Source organism: Dermochelys coriacea, chromosome 1 (genome assembly GCF_009764565.3).
Source record: "Dermochelys coriacea isolate rDerCor1 chromosome 1, rDerCor1.pri.v4, whole genome shotgun sequence".
NCBI classification, from domain to species: Eukaryota; Metazoa; Chordata; order Testudines; family Dermochelyidae; genus Dermochelys; species Dermochelys coriacea.
In genome coordinates this window covers 208,023,109-208,044,689 of record NC_050068.2, presented here as the reverse complement: position 1 = coordinate 208,044,689, position 21,581 = coordinate 208,023,109, and the positions used below count along the sequence as shown (strand labels likewise).

The 21,581-nt window shown below is 46.8% G+C and overlaps 1 protein-coding gene across 1 annotated transcript in view; it reads left to right on the top strand.

The window, feature by feature from the left end:
* The window catches only part of SPAG17 (sperm associated antigen 17), a 289,645-nt gene that overhangs the window by 262,498 nt on the left and 5,566 nt on the right, over positions 1-21,581 (top strand). Inside the window, 7 exon segments of the mRNA XM_043512980.1 lie at positions 42-141; positions 601-654; positions 5,864-5,966; positions 9,961-10,078; positions 11,581-11,670; positions 14,017-14,168; positions 14,884-15,053. Of these exon segments, the coding sequence (XP_043368915.1) occupies positions 42-141; positions 601-654; positions 5,864-5,966; positions 9,961-10,078; positions 11,581-11,670; positions 14,017-14,168; positions 14,884-15,053 (787 nt within the window).

Here is a 21,581-nt window from a genome sequence, read left to right as displayed (position 1 = left end):
GAATTACATCGGTAGTTAAATAACCTCCCCTTATCTTGCAGCTCAGATAGTTGAGTTATGAGCAGCTGTGAATTCTCAGCTCCAAAGTCCACCAAGGAAGACAGTATCAAAGCACCTGAAGAACTATTGGCAGAGTTTCAGGTAGGACAATCCAATAAGACCTGCTGTTAACAAAAATCATACAAAGGATGGTGAGAAGCAGAAATGAGAGACAGTATGCTTTAATGGTTAGCACATGGGAGTGGAAAGGAAGAGTTCAAGTACTGTCTGACTCTCCCTATGAACACTTTGTCCCTGTCTCAGTTTCCCCTTCTGTAAAATGGGGCTAATAACACTTACCTATCTCACAAGGGTGCTATGAAGATTTTTAGTTTTTTAGATGCACAGTGCTATAAAAGAGCAAAATGTAATTATTAACATGGTTGACCAACGAGTGTTGCAAACTATACTCGTAATCAGTCCAGGTCAGAAGTCATCAGACACATGCTTTAATAAGAGAAATACTTTCTTTCATTAGTTATTTTGTGAACCATTCATATTTATAAAATATTGTGCTGTTTATCTCATTTTCATTATTTTTCTCCTTTCCCTCTCATGCAGCAAAGACAGATTAACGCAGGTATCTCACTGGCAGACAAAATTAGAGCAGTCCAGGTAATGGTGTTATTAGGAGAGAAAGTTAGGGCCTGATCCAAGACCCACTGAAGTCAATGGAAAGACTCCTACTGCTCTCATTGGGCTTTGGATCAGGCCCTTAATGTGATACAGTAGCAAAACAATGCTGTTGGAGCATTAGCTCTAACAGAAATGCTGAATGAATAGTTTGACTGTACCTCTGATACTTTTGCAAATGACAGATCAAAGCATAGGAATAGAGGCAATGAATATTACAGACAATTTAGAACAGGGGCTAGGAATCAGAAAACCTAGGTTCTATTCCTGGCTCCAACTAGGCTGACCAGACAGCAAGTATTAAAAATCGGGACAGAGGGTGTGGGGTAGTAGGCGCCAATATAAGACAAAGCCCCAAATATCAGGACTGTCCCTATAAAATTGGGACATCTGGTCACCCTAGCTCCAACACCAGCTAGGAAAGTAATTTAGGTCAGTGTTTTCAAATTCTGGTTCTTAAATCCCCATGATAGACACTTAACAGAGGTGGCCTGATTTTCAGAGGTGATGAGTACCTGCTCAGTCCCCATGAAAATCTGGTCCCTTTGGTGCCAAATTTGAACATTTTGACCATAAATCTCCCTATCCTCCATTTTCCTATTTGTAAAATAGGGATTGTAAGGAATCTTTAATTAATGTTGATAAGCACATTCAGATCTTCAGATTAAAGGTGCTATGGAAGGGGAAAGCATTATAGACTAAGCAGCAGTGAGAACTATAATTAAGGCTGAAACTCAGCTTTAATTCTAACCCCCTTATTTCACTTCCACTTAAATTTCTAAAAAAAAAAATTCCAGAAATTGTCCCATAAGTAAGATTTTTATGAATATGACAGAGTGCTGTATTTTATGGCATTGTATAAAACTGTCCAAATTCAAATAATTGAAAAAATCTACATTAAATTAATGTCAAGTATGAAAACGTTAAATATGAATGGGAAACACAAAAGTGAAGGTTCTCTCACAGAAACATGCATGCACCCACAACGAATATAAATGACATTGAGGATTACTATTTAAGCTGTTCAGTGTTAGTCTTGATATACAGAAGAATATACAGTGTAGATGAAATAATCTTGTGATGAGAAACTTGTGCTTTTCCCAGTTTGTTTTTGTGAAAGACTGAAAATAGCAATTGAGCCAGGGTCTCCGGCATGGCATCAGAACTAAGCTAATGCTCTCGACTTTGTAACTGACTTGTTTGAAATCATAAAATGCTTTAATTCCAGATTGAAGTTGGATTGCCTTAGTGCCACATGATGGCAACACTTTATCTCACATTACATACTATGTAAAAAGTAACTTAAAATTAGGCTTGGTAGAATTTAATTTTTATTTTTTATAATTTCAACAGATAATATCAATGTTTATTCTGAGGAATTTTTTCAATTTTTATTTATTTAAATTTTCTCAGTTACACAAAATTATGGATATAAACAATTTTTATTTATTTATCAAGCAAAATTTGCACAGTTTCAGGAAATTATGGGGGCAGCAGATAATAGGGGATCAGACAATAAGTATCTAATACAGTAGATGTTAAGTTTCAAAAAGTTTAAACTTCATAAACCCATAAAACACAAATTGTCATCATAACATGTCAAAATATACAAAGTAAATAACCTTAAATAAACTCTAATACATTCACAAGCAACATTTTTCTTACTTTGCCTATCTGCAAATTTCAGTTATTATTGATGGAAATATTTTTGTCAGTTTGTGTGTGTACAGTGAAATTAATGTTTACCAATATTTACCAATTAAAATCTAAATCTACTTAAAATCAACTCTACTTAAAATGGATGTATTATGTCATCTGTCACTAAAAACCTGGGATGAAATTCTGACTCCATTAAAGTCAATGATAAAACTCATTGACTTCAAATTAGCCAGGGTTTCATGCCTGATTTTCTACTCATTTGCAATCAGGAGGAGTAACTCCCTTGAACTCAATGAAATTACAAAAAAAAAAAGAAGTACTCGTGGCACCTTAGAGACTAACAAATATATTTGAGCTTAAGCTTGTAGCTCACAAAAGCTTATGCTCAAATAAATTTGTTAGTCTCTAAGGTGCCACAAGTACGCCTTTTCTTTTTGCGAATACAGACTAACACGGCTGCTACTCTGAAAAATGAAATTACAGTGGTATAAAGCTGGTTTCAAGGAGTGGAAATCAGGCCCAAAATGTGTTGACTTAATGATTAAGACAGCATTCTGCTAAACCTCATCTTCATGAGTTCAGATGGCTCTATCTGGATATCTGCAGAGCCATCAGTTTCTTCTTGTATAGGACAAAACCCTTCAGGCAGTCAGATGTCTTCTTCATCTTCTATTCTGGCAAGAGCAAGGTCTCAAAGCATCTAAAATGACCATCTTTAGATGATTGTATACAGTGTTGTTTTACGCATGTTGTTGGTCCCAGAATATTAGAGAGACAAGGTGGGTGAGGTAATAGCTTTTATTGGACCAATTCCTGTTGGTGAAAGAAATGCGCTTTCAGGCTTATAGAAAGCCCTTCTTCAGGTCTGAGAAATGTACTCTGAGGGTATGTCTACACTGCAATTAAAAACCCGTGGCTGGCCCATGCCAGCTGACTCAAGGTAAAGGGCTGTTTAATTGTGGTATAAACAATCAGGCTCGGACTGAAACCTGAGCTCTAGGATCCTGTTAGGGAGAGGGTGCCAGAGCTTGGGCTGCAGCCTGAGCCTGAACATCTACAGCACAATTAAACAGCCCCTTAGCCCCAGTCTCTTCGCCCGAGTCAACTGGCATGGGCCAGACACAGGTGTCTAATTGCAGTGTAGACATACGCTGAGTGTCACAGCTAAATACAAATTGGAACAGATTGTTTAGCATGTGTAGTTAACGTATATTTCAAGGGACCATTCAAGGTGAAGTGGCCTGTTAACACCTCTCCTTGCTTGGGGGCAGAGAGACAAGGGAGGGGGCTGGGTGGGTTATAGATTGTTGTAATAAGCCATAAATCCTATGTCTGTATTCAATCCATGATTTAGTATCTAGCAAAGTTACAAATTTAAGATCCTGGGCTTGTCTTTTGGAGGTGTTGGGCAGGTTTCTTTGTGGATGAGAACTGAGAGGTCAGATACAGAGTGATCACTTTGTGAAAAGTGTTCACCCAGAGGCAATAAGGTTTTTTAGTCTTTGGTCATTTTCCTGGGTGAATTCATTCGAGAGTGTAGTGATTGTCTGATTTCAGTTATTATTGGGGCATTTAGTGCATTGGATGAGGTCCTGTAAAGGATACTACCTAACCCACCTTATCATCTTCAGATGAGTCAGATCTGTTGATTTGAAAGATGGAAAGACACCTTCAAGTCTCAGGTTTCAGAGTAGCAGCCGTGTTAGTCTGTATTCGCAAAAAGAAAAGGAGTACTTGTGGCACCTTAGAAACTAACAAATTTATTAGAGCATAAGCTTTCGTGAGCTACAGCTCACTTCATCGGATGCATTTGGTGGAAAAAACAGAGGAGAGATTTATATACACACACACAGAGAACATGAAACAATGGGTTTATCATACACACTGTAAGGAGAGTGATCACTTAAGATAAGCCATCACCCACAGCAGGGGGGGGAAAGGAGGAAAACCTTCCATGGTGACAAGCAGGTAGGCTAATTCCAGCAGTTAACAGAATATCAGAGGAACAGTGGGGGGTGGGGTGGGGGGGAGAAATACCATGGGGAAATAGTTTTACTTTGTGTAATGACTCATCCATTCCCAGTCTCTATTCAAGCCTAAGTTAATTGTATCCAGTTTGCAAATTAATTCCAATTCAGCAGTCTCTCGTTGGAGTCTGTTTTTGAAGCTTTTTGTTGAAGTATAGCCACTCTTAGGTCTGTGATCGAGTGACCAGAGAGATTGAAGTGTTCTCCAACTGGTTTTTGAATGTTATAATTCTTGACGTCTGATTTGTGTCCATTCATTCTTTTACGTAGAGACTGTCCAGTTTGGCCAATGTACATGGCAGAGGGGCATTGCTGGCACATGATGGCATATATCACATTGGTAGATGCGCAGGTGAACGAGCCTCTGATAGTGTGGCTGATGTGATTAGGCCCTATGATGGTATCCCCTGAATAGATATGTGGACAGAGTTGGCAACGGGCTTTGTTGCAAGGATAGGTTCCTGGGTTAGTGGTTCTGTTGTGTGGTGTGTGGTTGCTGGTGAGTATTTGCTTCAGATTGGGGGGCTGTCTGTAAGCAAGGACTGGTCTATCTCCCAAGATCTGAGAGAGCGATGGCTCGTCCTTCAGGATAGGTTGTAGATCCTTGATGATGCGTTGGAGAGGTTTCAAGTCTCACTGCATATTCACCAAGAACTGCCTCTAAATCTAGGGCAGGAAGAATTAGAGCATGTTTTTAAGAGATCTGCAGAGCAGCCAGCTGGCAATCTCTACATACTTTGATCAGATACTTCGAGTAGATCAGCCTCTGATGAAGGCGCTGTCTTTGGATGTCAGGTCTTTTAGTCTCTCATTTTTCCTTGGTCCATCTCCTCCTTTCATTCTATTCTTCCCCATCTCTTTTTCTGTTTGGATTACTTGCTTTCTCTGATCAGTCAGTCTCCAGACTTGAAAATTCCCTTGGTATATGTGAATACACAATTTGCATTTACTGCCCATATGCTTTCTCAAAGTAGAGAGATCGTCTAAGCTGGAACTTGTTCCACCCTTGTATGTGCGTAGTTTTCTACAGTTTAAAGCTTTGGAAGTATCTTAAATGGGGCTGTGATGCAGCTCCAGGATTCATCTAGGGAGAGCTGAAAGTCTGAGATGCTTCTGGTGCTTTCTGGATGTGGTTAATTCATCAGTCTCCGGTCTAGAGGATTCCTCTGGTTTGCATAAATATATTTACAGTAAATTCATATTATTGTCTGCTGATTTCTAGGAACAGGATTGGGCTGTTAATAATTAGAGTATGTGTAACTAGGAGATGGTGGTTTACATGAAGGCAACAGATCAGCCACCATTCATACAAACTTCAAATTGCTATCTAGATCCCAGATCTGTAGAATGGGGCTCAGTAGCTGGTCCCTCTGCCTCTTGGAAATTTGGTAACTTTAAGAAAAAGTCAGCAGATTATAAGAATGACATTAGTAGATTTGGTTAGCAAAAAAAATGTCAGGGGCAACACTTGTAATATCTTCTTCTTTCTTTTCCTTACTATGTAGGCAGAAACTTGATGAAGGAAGGAAGTGCCTAACAGGAATAAGAAACAGAATAATTCCACCCTATTTTGAATCTGAACTTGGCAAGGAATTTCTCCTGAAAGAGGTAATGGAGCTCAGAGAAGCTGAATGAGGTGGTATTAGTGCCAAGAATCTCTGTCTCGGTCCTACAAAGCATCTAAGGGCCTGGCTACACTTGCAGATGTAGAGCGCTGTGAGTTAAACCCGCCTTCGTAGAGCACAATAGGGAAAGCCCTGCAGTCTTTCCACACTGACAGCTGCAAGTGCACTGGCGTGGCCATATTTGCAGCACTTGCAGCGGCATTGGGAGCGGTGCATTGTGGGCAGCTATCCCACAGAGCACCTCTTCCCATTCTGGCGCTGTGGCTTGTGGGAAGCGGGTGGGGGGGCAGGGCATTCTGGATCCTGTCCCAACATCTTGTGCTTCATCGGTTCGCATCCCAGCATTCCCTTTGCTTCCATCCACATTTGGCGCCATCTTTCAACATTTTTTGTACTGCACGCTCTGTCTTCCCTTTCGGTCTGTGGGAATGGAGCCCAAACTGCTGAGGAATATGCTGACGAGTCTCACCAGCGCATCACGTTTGGCAGTCAAGTTATTCCTTAAGATCCAAAGTGACAGTGAGGACTCCAATAATGATATTGACACGAGTTTGCTTGTGCCATTCATTAATTGCATCCTCAGAAGAACCGTGACTCCGGGTAACGTGCATGACATTGTGGCTGGCTTTGCACAAATGTGTTTCCCTAACTGCAGAGGGGTGATAGTTGGGACGTATATTCCAATTCTGGCACCAGCCCACCTAGCCTCCGAGTACGTTAATCAGAAGGGCTGTTTCTCTATGGTTCTCCACGCACTTGTGGATCACCGTAGGCGTTTCATTGACATTAACACAGGCTGGCCTGGAAAGGTGCATGATGCACACATCTTTCGGAACACTGGCCTGTTCAGGAAGCTGCAAGCTGGGACTTTTTTTCCAGACCAGAAGATCACCATAGGGGATGTCGAAATGCCCATTGTGGTCCTTGGAGACCCCGTTACGCTTTTATGCCATGGCTCATGAAACCCTACACAGGGAGCCTTGACAGCAGCAAGGAGCGGTTCAACAACAGGCTGAGCTGGTGCAGAATGAATATGGAGTGTGCTTTTGTCCGTTTAAAGGGTCGCTGATGCTCTCTGTATGGGAAGCTGGACCTGGCCGATAACAGCATCCCCGCGGTTATATCTGCGTGCTGTACTCTCCATAGCATTTGTGAAGGGAAGGGTAAAAGATTCACTCAGGCATGGAACTTGGAGGTTCAACACCTGGAGGCTGAATTTGAACAGCCAGAAAGCAGGGCTATTAGAGGGACCCAGCACGGGGCTGCAAGGATTAGGGATGCCTTGAGGGAGCAATTTGAGGCTGAAAGCCAACAGAAATGTCTGGTGTCGTGCCCTGCACGGGAGTGAAGTGTGGTAGGAATCTGTATTTGCTACATATGATACACTGACTTGCAGTGCCTGTTGTTTTCCTGGGCTAAGGTTTCTTTTAAGTTCTGCAATAATAAAGAATGTTTTCAAAGCCAAAAAATCCATTTATTGAAAAGAAACACAACACAACTGCTTGGGAAACACAAAGGGCAAGGAGGTGGGGTGGGGTGGGGAATGGTACAATCACAGATTTGCATGTGTCCTGTCTGGAGTGCTGTGCAATGCATGCTGCACTTCAGAATGGCTATACTGCAAAGTGATGGGGGTTGAATGCAGTGGATAATGGTCGTAATTTTCAGGGCTGGGTGGTGAAGCTACAGGTGTTGGAGGCAGCGGGTGTTGCGGAAAGTGGTTTGGAGGTGACATGGTGGCACAAGGGAAAGAGTTTTGGGACAAGGGCTGCGGGGGGGGGAGGGGGATGGGCACAGTAGTGCTCCACCTGCATGGCTACGAGCGCCTGGATCGAGTCCGCTTGGTGCTCCATGATGCTTATCAGCCGCTCTGTGCTTTGGTGCCGGTGATCCGCATTCTGCTGACAGACCCTCCTTTCACTCTCCCGCCACTCCTGCACTTTTTTATTTTCATTAGTTGAATTAGCATGTCCTCTTTGCTTCTACATGGCCTCTTCCTGATTCTTTGCAGCCTTTCGGCCGTTGATAACACAGGTGGCTGAGATCTCAAGGTTGCATTGGTAAAGGCAAAATGCAACACTTAACAGAAGCAGCATTGTTCACACCAGACAGAGCAATGATTTCCCCCATACCCAAGGGCAAGCACAGTATACACAATAACATAATTTGCCTGTTCTAAAGCAAGTGCACATAACCCATGGGAGCCCCAAAATGGTGAGTAAGCACAGGGTCAAGTGTGACTGATTGTTTCACGGCTGTACTTTCCTCTGATTTTCTGTGCTTTCAGGAGAGCCAACAGCAGAAGGGGGCCCCTATACTGAACACTGTCCCCACATTTTCCACAGGAGTTCATCCTGGAAGATATCTCACTGCTGAGGGTGACCTGGGAAGCAAGGGAGGGTCTTCTACTGCAATGTGGCTTCCGCCCTGGCCCGTATGCAGCTTGCCTGTGTGCAGCAATGGTGCCCCCACCCCTCACAGCACAGTGGCATGGACAAGTTAGCCTTACTGGGACGAGGACAACAGTGGCTCTCCCAAAAAACCTACGCAAGCGCATTGACCAAGTTCTGGATGAGACCTTTGAAGAGATCACTGAGGCTGATTACCGCGATGTGACAGAGCACATCAACGCCCTATTCCACATCTAGATATGCATGCAGCCCTAACCATCCTCGCCCCAAGAGCCCGCAACGAATAACTTCCTTCCCAAAATAAAAGCCGCTTACTGGGAACCTCCTCGGTGTTTGTCCTTCCCCAAGCACTGGCCACCATGACTGGCTACCTTCCTCCTGGCTTGAGAACAGCTCCTGGCTGCATACATGTAGGGATTCCGGGCTGTCATTCTCCACCTCAGCATCCTTGCTCCCACTTTGCTTCTCCTCCTCCTCCTGCCTTGTTGAACTGGGCTCTGAGGTGTCCATCGTGGTCCTCGGAATGGAGGTGGGGTCACCCTGAAGTATCGCGTCCAGCTCTTTGTAGAAATGGCAGGTCGTGGGGGCAGCACCGGAGTGGCTGTTTGCCTCTCGGGCTTTGCGCTAGGCATTACGCAGCTCCTTCACTTTAACCCTGCACTACAGTGCGTCCCGGTCATGGCCCCTTTCCAGCATGGCCCTTGATATCTGCCCGAAGATATCTTAATTCCTGAGGCTGGAGTGCAGGTAGGACTGGACAGCTTCCTCCCCGCAAACACTGATGAGGTCCAGCACCTCACCATTACTCCATACTGGGGATCGCCTGGCGCGTGGAGGCATGGTCACCTGGAAAGATTCGTTGAGAGCACTCCACACCTGGCTGAGCAAACAGGAAGGGGATTTTCAAAATTCCCAGAGAATTTAAAGGGCGGGTCTGACGGTTGGTCACTTGAGGGCAGGGCAGTAGAGTTCAAAGTGATGACCAGAGTGGCTAGAACAGGCATTGTGGGATACTTCTGGAGGCTAATCACAACACAATAACAGACTAGGGCATCCACACTGGTGCCGCGGCACTCCAGCAGTGGTGCAGCAAATATTATTCCACTCGCCAAGGTGGAGTACCAGCAGCGCTGTAGCTGCGGAGACAGAGCACTCTACGTGCCTTGCCAGTGTGGACGGAGAGTGAGCTAGGGCACCCGGGGCTCCTTTATTGCGCTGTAATTCGTAAGTGTAGCCAAGCCCTTAGATTGTTTTTTAATCATCTTAGTTATCTTGTAGAAGGCACTTTTGAGTGACTGGACACAGTTAGAATTAATGCATGTTATGTACATGTGTCAAGTGCAGACCATACCTTTTAATCTTGGTTGATAAGTAGGCTGAAGTGTTTTTTTATAATGTATATAGAAGGAAGTATATTCTAGAATCACAGCTATATTTATTTTATACTTTCAGTTTAATTGTTACTGGTTTAGTTCTACTTATTTGTTTTTTTTATGCCCTCTTTCATAGTGGCTATATATATATGGTTAGGAGACATGAGCACTTCTTGTCATTTTTATTTAAAAGTTCCCTGATGTGGATTCACTTTCTAAAGAACTTCCTCCGTTTCTAAAGAAAGAGAGAGAGAAGCCACCGTTGTGGACAATCACAGAAATTTTTAGGAGTACTTCTGAGCTCAGTGCAGGTAATGTTTCAATATGGAGCAAAATTCTCCATTGGCTTGTTGAGTTGCCTCAACACTTAAGTACTACTATTGCACTTAAATCCACGAGGGTGCCTTGGGGCAGTTACAGTTTCTGCAAAGGACTGAAAAAAAGTCTCCTTTATTTTCTGATACCAACTAGCTGAATTAATTGAACAATGAGTATGGAATAATTGATACCAGTGTGGATGCTACAAATAATACTTGAAAGGATTTTCAGTTCTGAACCTTATCATTCAACACCACATCTCCCAGATCTGCTTGACACTTGAACTGCTTGGGAACATTATAAGACTGCTTTGTGAGATATATTTAGGGGTCTTTGCAGACTTAAGTGAACTGGAAAAACCGTGGGGTGTGGATGCAAAAGTGAAAAGTTAGGGGTTGTCAGATGGCATTAGAGGCTGGGAGGAGGTGAAAGAGCAACCGGGCAAACTTAACTGGGGGCAAGAGTGAGCAGGAATGGATAAGAAGGCAATGAGGGAGCGAAGGCTGGGGAAAGGGTGGATGAGTGTTGAGAGGGAGCTGGAAGACAGGGAGGATCTTGAAGTGAAGTGGGAGGAAGGGGTAAGGTGGAGTGGCAGTTTGGAGACCAGGGGTGGAAGAAGGGGTAGGTAGCATAAGAATTTGAGTGATGTTGGGTGGAGACAACTTGGAGAGAACAAAGGAGGGGTGGGCAGTGAACAAAGCATCTTAAGCAGCTTGGATTCGAGAGGTTTACAGCGCTGACAGGAGTATTTTGACCCTTTGTTTAGAGAAGCAGCCGTGTTAGTCTGTATTTGCAAAAAGAAAAGGAGTACTTATGGCACCTTAGAGACTAACAAATTTATTTGAGCATAAGCTTTCGTGAGCTACAGCTCACTTCATCAGATGCATTCACTGTATTTTCCACTGAGTGCATCCGATGAAGTGAGCTTATGCTCAAATAAATTTGTTAGTCTCTAAGGTGCCACAAGTACTCCTTTTCTTTTTGTTTAGAGAGCAGCCCCGGCAAGCATTGAACTGGCACATCAGAATGAAAGGCATTATACTGTACTGTTTATGACACAGCAAAGAACATATAATCAAAACAATCTTCCATGGGTCCCTATCAGAGCCCTGATCGTTCTCATATTTCCCTGTTTTGCACTCCCTTAAACCTCCTATATTGCAACTATCTGGAGAACTAAACTGGATTGCTTGGTAGAGCTTCTCAGCTCACTTCTGAATCAGTCATTCTGCTGCAAAGGGTTACAAGGCACTCCTAGCCATGACTCACCATGCACCCTGTGCAGCATTTCCCCTCCCTGCTGCCCCATGGAGCAAGTTGCTGGTGGCTATATTCATGTGACAATACACAGCACTCATTACTAGGCCCGGCAGTACTACAGAGAGTATATGACCTGCCTAATTGAGATGCTTAATACCCTCTGTATAGAAATGTAGTGTGTTGATATAACAGCATTTTGTCAATATACCCATCTGTTTTTCTGTAAAATCTACAGGTCTGTTTGCCCCAACCAGTGATTCCCAACACTCACTGAATCCTCAGACACACAGTCCTTCAGCACAGACTGAAGTTTCCAGCAGAGCAGGTAAAGGAGCATTCGGGTTGGGCATCTAGGTACAGTTAAAGGTTGAAGAGTGGTGGAGAGGGGAATAGGAGCTGAATGTAAATCTGCTATGCTAGTAATAGGTTAACACTTCAGGGAAAATAATGGGAGGGATTCTCTCCTCTGCCATGGCCCTTGAAAATGGCTGCAGCAACATCAAAGAGCCATTAGGGCCATAGATTTGGTCACAGAAGACTTCCACCGGCACATGCTTTGCACAAGGCAACTTATACTGCCTACAAGGCCCCCAACCCAAGACCTGGTATAGGGGACTTGCTGGGGGCAGGGGCAAGAGCAGGAATGATGTATTGAGGCCAGAAGGGGTGAGACCTCAGTACATAGCCCTACTAGGATTCCGGGCAAAGCTGCTGCAATAACTTAGACAATGCTGGAGAACTGCCTAAGTTGTTCTGGGGGCCACACTGACTTCCACCACAGACCAAAATCAGCAGGGTTCAAAGGGGAGCTAAATCCACCTTGATCCCATATCCCTGGGCTGTAAGTTTTGTTCTGTGCCTCTGAAACCTTGTCTACAACTTAAAAGTTTTGCTGATATATTCAGTGATGAGCTGCCAAAATCTTAACAACTCGTTCCCTCCTCACCCCATGAGGGGGTCGTGGCCTACCCCCACCCCCCGGGACTCCTGCCCTGCCCCCATCCCCAGGACCCCTGCCCCATCCACCCTCCTCCCCTGTCCCGACTGCTCCCAGAACTGGGCAGGAGGGTCTCGTGGCCACCGTAGTGGGTGCCCACCCCACCCTGCCCCTAAGAGCCAGAGGGACCTGCTGGGGCGAGGTGGGGAGACCCAGCAGTGCTTATCTGGGGTGGCTCCCAGGAAGCATCCAGCAGGTCACTCTGGCTCCTAGGGGCGGGGGAGCGTAGCTGGGGGGGGAGCAGGGGGAGCAGCCGCTCCCCCACTGATCACATCAAAAGTGGCACCTTAGGCACCGACTCCCTGGGTGCTCTGGGACTGGAGCACCCATGGGGAAAATTTGGTGGGTGCAGAGCCCACAATGGCAGTTCCCCGCCCCGCGCCCAGCCCCAGCTCACCTCCGCTCCGCCTCCTCCCCTGAACGCACCACCCCGACCTGCTTCTCTGCCCCACCATCCCCCCGGCTTCCCGCAAATCAGCTGTTCGCGCGGGAAGCCTGGGAGGGCTGAGAAGCAGGCGGCAGCTTTGCGCTCAGGCCCAGGGAGGCGGAGGTGGAGGTGAGCTGGGGTGGGGAGTGGTTCCTCTGCGCGCCCCTTGGGTTACCTGCTGTGGCCCGAGTGGCCCACCTTGCGCCCCCCCCGCCCCAACTCACCTCCGCTCCGCCTCCCTGGGCCTGAGTGCGAAACCACCACTTCCTTCTCAGCCCTCCCAGGCTTCCAGCGCAAACAGCTGATTCATGGGAAACGGGCGGGGGGGGGGAGAAGCAGAGTGGGGCGGTGTGTTCAGGGGAGGAGGCGGAGGGGAGATGAGCTGGGGCCGGGCGTGCAGTGGGGAGCTGCCGGTGGGTGCTCTGCATCTACCAAATTTTCCCCGTGGGTGCTCCAGCCCCGGAGCACCCACGGAGTCGGCGCCTAAGGCACCACTTTTGGCTGTCCCTCGCGGGACAACCGGTTCTAAAAGGGCTTCTAAATTTAACAACCAGTTCCAGTGAACTGGCTCCGGCTCACCACGGTATATATCTATAGTGCTCAGTATAAATAAATAGTCATTGGGCCAGAGAGAGAGAGTGTGAGAATGACTCTGTAGACCAATGCTTAGGACCCTCCCCTCTGATATGGGAGATCCAAGTTCAAGTCCAACTGCTCTAAGCCCTGAAGCCAATGCTGAACCTCCTAAGCCTCCCCAATTGCTTATGCAGATTTCCCCAGAGTTCTACCTCCATGGGCTCTCTGGTTTATATTCAGCCCCTTAAGGGCCACATGACATGTAAAGCAAGGAACAGAGGCTTTGCACAGGATATTCTTAACCATAGTAACTTACTCTTAAAACTTGCAAGATTCAAAATGCAAACACAGGTTGCTGTGCTAGCAAGAGTGGTATCTATTTTTTTCTCCTCGATATTTCTAAAAAGAAAAGTCAGTAGGACTAAGAAACAGAAATCCCTTTTCTCTCCAGTGGCCCCAGGATATTTGTTTCCTGGTAGTAGATTTTAAAAAGGCCTTTCCACTCTTATATTGCTCTGTTAAATAAAAATACTGACCCTGATCCTACAGACATTATGCAGACCACACTCCTATGGAAGTTAGTAGGAGTTCTTTTTGCACAAGAACTGCAGAATTGGGCTCCCTTTGTGCAAAATTCAATGTCACTCTTTGAAATCTTGGCTTCTGAATAGAAGTGGAAATGGCTGTGTGCACATCTGGGATACCCTTCCAGTCTCACACCCAGAGCTTGCTGATGGATGCTGCGGGGCAACCAAGAAAAGAGAAGGTGAAATTACCATTATCAATCCAGGGGTGCAAGCCAGAATCTGTACTCAATGAAAAGGTAAAATAAAATGTTCTTGGCTAATGTTTATCTCCCTTTGCACGTCTGTTTTGCACACCGTTGTTAAGTCACTCTGCAGCAGCACTGGCCACTTTTTGGAATTTCTCTTTACTGAAGCAATAGCACTTGCAATTTATCTGGGGCTGACTGTCCCAGAAACAACTTCACCCTGAGTCATTAGGCCACAAACTTGTGTGCCTAAAGTTAAGCACCTAGGTCCATAATTAGACACCTAAATAAAAGTACCCTGATTTTCAGGCGTGCTGAGTGCCCCCAATTCCCACTGACTTCAATGGCTCAATACCTCTGAAAATAGGGTCATTTTTATCTAGATTCCTAAATATGGATATAGTAGGCCTACTTTACTTTAGGACCCCAAATTTGAAAATGTTGGCCTTAGTCTTTAACAATCTTAGCTGCCCAATCATTTGAATTTAGCCATTTGCTTTTCCTTTCTTTCTCTCCCCCTTAAAAGTATGAGAAACTGTCTTGTGTCAGTATTTGGACCGTAGCAGATAAGCCATTAACAGAAGTTGGCGTCATTAAACTTGGCAGACAGCACTGTTATAGGAGGCGAGCTATAGTTTCTGTCCTTATAAGCACCTTCCTGTTATCTCGGGATAAGTTCTTTGTTGCCACTTACAGTCTTCTATGTGGTTTAGTTTTTAATTCCCTCCCCTATTGCCCATGTAATGTATTGATCTTGTTTGCAAAGGTAGAAGATCCTGTTGGGGGAAAAGTCAACACATCTTCTGTTGCAACAGCAACTCAGCATCTATGTGGATTCCATCTCATCCCACCTAAAGTGATATTTGGGGTGCTGAAGGAGGGTTATACTTATGCCGCCACAGTCACTCTGAAAAATGTTGGAGTGGACTTCATAAGGTTAGATCAAACTGTCTTTAAACCTGTTTTAAAACTGTCACCTATCTCCATCTGCAGGCCAAATGTGCACCTTCCCTCAGCTGTGAACTCTTTGATAGTGTCACTAGGCTAATCAGACTCCAAGTGGCATTTGTATTTGGAATCCTCTGAATTGGAATGATATTCTAAAACATCTGGTTTCAGAAAACACAATTATAGAAATAATAGGATTAAAATGTAATTAATGCTAGGAAGGAGAGAGAGAGCAGTAGCACAGAGTATACAGAGGAATGACAGCAAATTCCTAGCACACAAGATTTAGCACTTCAAAGCAACTAGCACCAGGCTTTAGACAAGTGAGAGACAATATTTTCTAGCTGGGAAATTCTGTGCTCTGCAGCACTCTCTGCTTTCAGTGTTAGTGGGGCTGCTCTTTCCAGAAAGGCAGAAGCTCAGCGGTTGTAGATGTATTTTGCTGCAAAAAGGGGGAAAGTTTTCATCTTACATTTTAAAAGCAAAGTCATACCCACAGCATATGGCGACTGGCCCGCAGCAAACTGGCTTGGAGCTTGGGTAGCAGCTACTCCGCAGCATGCCCGTTTGAGGCTTGAAGCAGCTGCCCTATCTGTTGGTGTGTGTATAGTGTAGTCAGGGCCCCACATATTACAGAACCACAGAATTTGCTGCATTATTCACTCCCTGCAGTGGATTGAATTCCACAACTGAACTTTGTTTTAAACTACATTTTTCTGGTCCTTATGGTTGTAAAGAAAAATGTTCAAAATGTAACCTGAGTATAAATGATGCTGCGTTGGCTTCCTGAGTCTGCAAAGGGCCTAAACAATAGCTCTAAGAGGTGTGAACTGCCCCATTCATCTCCATGATGTGTTAATGCTAAAAGCTAAAGATTACAGTTTAAGGCCTTGTCTACACTAACAGTTTTGTTGACAAAGTCAGCTTTCATCAACAAAACAGTGGAGGTGTACACATTACAATTCTCCTCCTGCTGATTTAATTCTGCTGCTTTACCAACATAATAAAACCACTTTGACGAGATGCACAGATTTTGCTACAAAATTAGAGTGACTATGTCAGTGTAAACATCACAATTACTTATGACACCGTAAGTGACCTCCAGGAGGTGTTCCACAATGCCCATCGTGACTGCTCTGGTCAGAAGTTTGAACTCCACTGCCCTGAAGCCAAGTACACAGGTATGCAACCCTTCCCCTTTAAAGGCCTGGGAAATTTTGAAATTCCACTTCCTGTTTGGTCAGTGTGGACAGCTCACGTAGCATCCTCCCAGCTGACCATGCCAGCTCCCCGCAATAAATGTGTTCCCGCCTGAAGTACTCCGGAGTTGTTGGATCTGCTGCGTCTGTGGGGAGAAGAGGCTGTGCAATCCCAGCTCCGCTCCAGCTGTAGGAACTCTGGGGGGAGGGATAGCTCAGTGGTATGAGCATTGGCCTGCTAAACCCAGGATTGTGATTTCAATCCTTGAGGGGCCATTTAGGGATCTGGAGCAAAAATTGGGGATTGGTCCTGCTTTGAGCAGGTGGTTGGACTAGATGATCTCCTGAGGTCCCTTCCAACCCTGATATTCTATGATTCTATGATACTTACGGGAAGATTGCTCGTGGCCTGTTCGGAGAAAGGGACACGCATCAGTGCTGTGCTAAGATCAAGAAGCTGAGAAAGTCATACCGGGAGGCAAACTGTCACTCTGGCACTGAAGACCTGCCACTTCTACAAGTAGCTGGATGCCATCCTTGGTGGGAACCCCATCTCCATCCCCAAGAGCCCCTGGGATACTTCTGGGGCGCTGGAGGCAGCGGACAGCAGAGTCAACCCCAAGGACGAAGTGGTGGGCAAGGAAGTGGAATTGGAGGAGGATGTGGGACAGGCGATAGGGTCGTCCAGTAGCATGGTGAGCCAGGACCTCTTTTTGACTGGAGTGGTCTACCCGGTCACAGCACTCCAGCTCTTGGTGCCTGATGCAGGAGAAGGGAGCTCTGGTAAGTACTCATTTTGATTTGATACTTCACAGTGTCATGAGGTAGTGCTGTCCTTTATTTTGTTATATGTTAGAAGTGGGATAAGGAATAGAAATTAACAAGACTAGCACTGTCTCCGTCTGCTTCCCATTCCCCTATGAAGTGGGAGCCCTGCAGAAAAGTTGGTTAATGCAGACCAGGATTTCATGGGAATCCTCTATAATGAGCTCTAGGAAACTTTCCTGCAGGTACTCAGCAATCCTCTGCCGAAGGTTCCTTGGCAGAGCTGCTTTGTTCCTTCCCCGCACTGTAGGAAACTTTGCCACACCAACTGGCAATAACTGCTGCAGGAAACAAAGTGGCACACAAGTGAACTACATACGGACCAGGTCTGAAGCTGCATGCATGCAGGAGATGCATCCTTGGTTACCCTGAGAAGTGAAATTATCAGCTTCGATCACCCCCGCCAGTGGAAAATGGTGCCAGAATTTACAATAGTGCCCCTAGGTGCTTGTAGTGATCCCCTTTGTTTACCACCCAGATCCTTTTCCCCATCTTGCCCATTCCTCACGCCCTGACCAAATCACCATGTTTATGGTACTCACCAAGCTGTGTGCTTGCCAACGGACAGTGAGAAAAAGGTGTATTTGACTGTTATGATTCAAGGCTGTGAGTGCACTCACAATACTGCCTCTATTTATCATTTCTTGTGCTTCTGCAGATGTGCCCTCTAGGGGTACCTCCTACACACAGGGGGAGTGCCTCCGCCAGCTAAGGAAGTGAACCAGGAGGAGTAAGGAGGACATATTTAAAGAAGTGCTGCAATCATCTGATGCTGTAGATCGTGATCACAGGGCATGGAGAGAGATAATTAATGAAAAATTAAAAATGGATAGACAGGAGAGGAAACAGGGACAGAAGCCGATGATCAAGCTGATAGAGGACCAAACAGAGATGCTGAGGTCCCTGATTACATGGCAGTCAGAACACAAACATTCTCGACTCCCTCTGCAGCCAGGGCTGGTGCAACCACTAGGTGAACTAGGCGATCGCCTAGGACGCCAAGTGGTTGGGGGTGCCAAAAAGCGATGCCCTGGCTCGACAGGGAGGAGCCACCTTCCAGGGGCACTGGAGAGCCAGAGTGTCGGCTTGCAGGGGGCAGTGAGCCCCAGCCATGGAGGAGCCGGCACAGCGCAGGGGGGGGCAGCAGCCCTGCAAAGGCGGCGGCACCGCTAGTGGGGTGTAGCCGCACCCCCTGCCCCTCCTGTGGTCCGGCCCCCCCGCCCCGGGTCTCCTGCAGGCTGCAGCAGATGCATACGGACAGCGGCCCCCATGCACACACCCCCCCCGGCGCCCCTCTCACCGCTCTCGGGCTCTGCGGCTCCCAGGCATGTGAGCTGCCGCTGGGGCACAGGGCCCTGAGCCTGCTCCGGGAGGGGTGGCAGCTCACACTCGTGGGAGCTGCAGAGCCCAAGCACGGTGAGAGGGGAGCCAGGGGATGCACAGGAGCTGAGCGTGTGGCAGCGTGTTTTGCCTTCACGTGGAGCCAGTGTCTGACCGGCATGGGCATTGTAAGGGGAGTCCCGGCCTGGGGACAGTCAGGAAGCAGAGGGAGGGTTAGATGGGTCGGGAGTTCTGGGGGGGGGGGCCTGTTAGGGGACAGGGGTGTGGAGAGGGATCGAATCAGTCAGGAGACAGGGAGCAGGGGAGTTAGATGGGTTGGGAGTTCTGGGGGTCCTGTCAGGGGGTGGGGAGTGGATGGATGGGGCGTGGGAGTCCTTGGGGGTCTGTCTGGGGGCGGGGGTGTGGATAAGGGTTGGGGCAGTCGGGATGGGTAGGGGATAGGGTCCGAGGGGGGCAGTTAGGGTGGGAGGGGGTCTCAGGAGGGGGCAGTCAAGGGACAAGGAACAGGGAGGCTTAGGTAGGGGGTGGAGTTCTGGGGGCAGTTGGGGCAGGGGTCCCAGGAGGGGGCAGTCAGGGGACAAGGAGTGGGGTGGGAGGGATTGGGGATTCTGAGGGGGGCAGTCAGGGGGTGGGAAGTGGGAGGGAGTGGATGGGGGCAGGGCTAGGGCGAGGTTCTCCCCCCCCCCCCATCCTCTTTTTTGATTGTTGAAATATGGTAACCCTAGGTGAGAAGGGAGCCGGGGGGTGTCCGCATGCATCCACTGCAGCCTGCAGGAGCCCCCGGGGTGCCAGGCCACAGGAGGGGCAGGAGGGGCAGGAGGTGCAGCTGCTTCCTGCTAGCGGCACTGCCACCTTTGCAGGGCTGCTGCCCCCCTGCGCTGCGCCAGCTCCTCCATGGCTGGGGCTCGCCGCCACCGCAAGTGGGACACTCTGGCTCTCCGGTGTCTCTGGAAGGCAGCTCCTCCCTGTTGAGCTGCTGTAGCGGCCCAAGCCCGGCAAAGCAAGTGAGTGGACTCGGGGTGGGAGCCACCAGGGTGGGTTGGGGAGGGGAGGGCTCGCGGGGGGGGGCTGTGCACTCTCAAGGGGAGTTCAGGGGGCGGGGGGAACCTGGTCTGGGGAGCAGCCCCTGGGCACAACTGGCCCCTGGGCAGGCTGGCCCTGGGGTCTATAAAGGCTCCTTGGGATTTACCCCTCAATGTGCAGGGTGGGGTGCAAGGTGGAAGTTTTGCCGAGGGCACAAAATATCCTTGCACGGCCCTGTCTGCAGCCCATACAGAACTGCGTTCCATGCCCTTCACAAATTCCCCACACACATTCCTTGCAAGTTCCCAACCTGTCGCAGTACCCCTTGCACTCCTCCCCTAGGGACAGGTTTCAGAATGACAGCTGGACTTAAACACAGCTGTGAGAGCGTCAGTTCAGAGAGTGCTCCTCAGTGACATGTCCCTTGTAAGAAATGGAAATTATGTATTTCTGTGTAATAAAAGTTTACTCTTTAAAATAAAATGAATCGTTATTTGTGTCCTACCCACAGTGGTTGCTGCTGGAATTCATACACAGTGGCAATCAGCACATTTGCAGACTACAGTTAACACTCAGACACCAGTCATTACAAGGGTCATTCAAGGTGCTAAATAAACAATGCCTGGATGAATGCATTACAGAAACACATATTACTGGGGGTCATTGTCAAAATGCTGCTTTAGAGCCTTCCTGATTCTGTTAGGATTATTGAGCCCCTCTAATAGCCCTGGTATCTGGCTGCTCAAAGTCAGCTGCCAGGCGATCCACCTCAACACTCCACCTCATGGAAACTTTTCCCCTTAGAAAAAAATTGACCTGAATCTGCTGCAGAATTTCCAGTCTGATACTGTTACAAGGTGACAAGCATGGTCTGACAACCTAGTCAGCAGGAGAGTGCTGCAAAACCACAAGGCCACAGTCCAAACAAGAGAAATTCTGTGTATATATTTTAGTTCATCATGCCACAGACCATAATGGATCCGTGGGCTTGCCTGTCAATCTATGTCAGCATCTCATCTTTGAGGACTTGCACGTGTCCATTCCTCATTAGGGATGTGTGCACCCAGTGTGCTGAAGCTGGAGATGTTTGCCATAGCAGTACCCATCAGGGCAGCACATGCACCTTGCATCGTCTTGTGCTCTTCACTGAGAATTAAAAAGGGCGAAGCTGCCCCCACAGCAAAGTTCCTTCTGCCTGTCCATAGTCAGTAGTTCAAGCATGCTGTATGCAGTTACACATTATTCCCTTTACTCTGAAGCTAATTTATTCTTTTATAATTAGTTATTAGCCTGAGATAGTTAATGGTACTCATTTTTTGACGGGTACCACTGTGGGGAAAAATCTCTGGCTTCTGTGCATGTACACACACCCCCTAATGTGGAATGGACACATCTGGACGAACACGTTACAGAACAGATAAGTAAGTGGTTTTTAAAATGTGCTCATCACTGTGCTATTGAAGCACTCCTTCCCCAGGAAGCACTATTGAAGCTTTCCTCACTCCCAATCTGCAGTGGCAAATTGCTGTTTCTCAGTAGGACATTGACACAAATGTATTTTAGCCCTGGTCCATATTAGCAAGGTTGCACCAGTGTAACTAAACCAATATTGAACCAATTTACTTAGACAGTGCTTACTTTTAAAGTAAATGCACTTGAACCGCTATGAACCTCAATTAAATCAGTTTAGCTTCATTCAGTAACTGAGTTAACTCTTCCATTTTGTATGCTTCAGATAATGAACAGTGGTTGGGTTTGGGAGAGGGTTTTCTTTTGCAAGTTCAGGTCTTGCCTACACAGGAAAGTTTTTTCAGTACATGTTTTTCTGCTATAATTATACAGTCTAATTATATCAAAAGAGTATGTCCACACAGCTTTTGTTTATGCCAAATTAAACTACTTCCTCTATGAACCACTGTCTCTACACAGTGCAGCGCATCTCTCGTTTGAAATGACCACACAGCATTCTACGCAGCTTTCCAAAGCTACGTTGTTCCTCCACTGAGCTCTTTGCATGCTGGGATTTTTCTCAAATTGCATTGTATGATACCTACTGGACGTCTGGGACTTTGGCTCAAACTAACAAACTCTCATGACTCCTTTTGTGATATCCTATAATGCTGCTAGC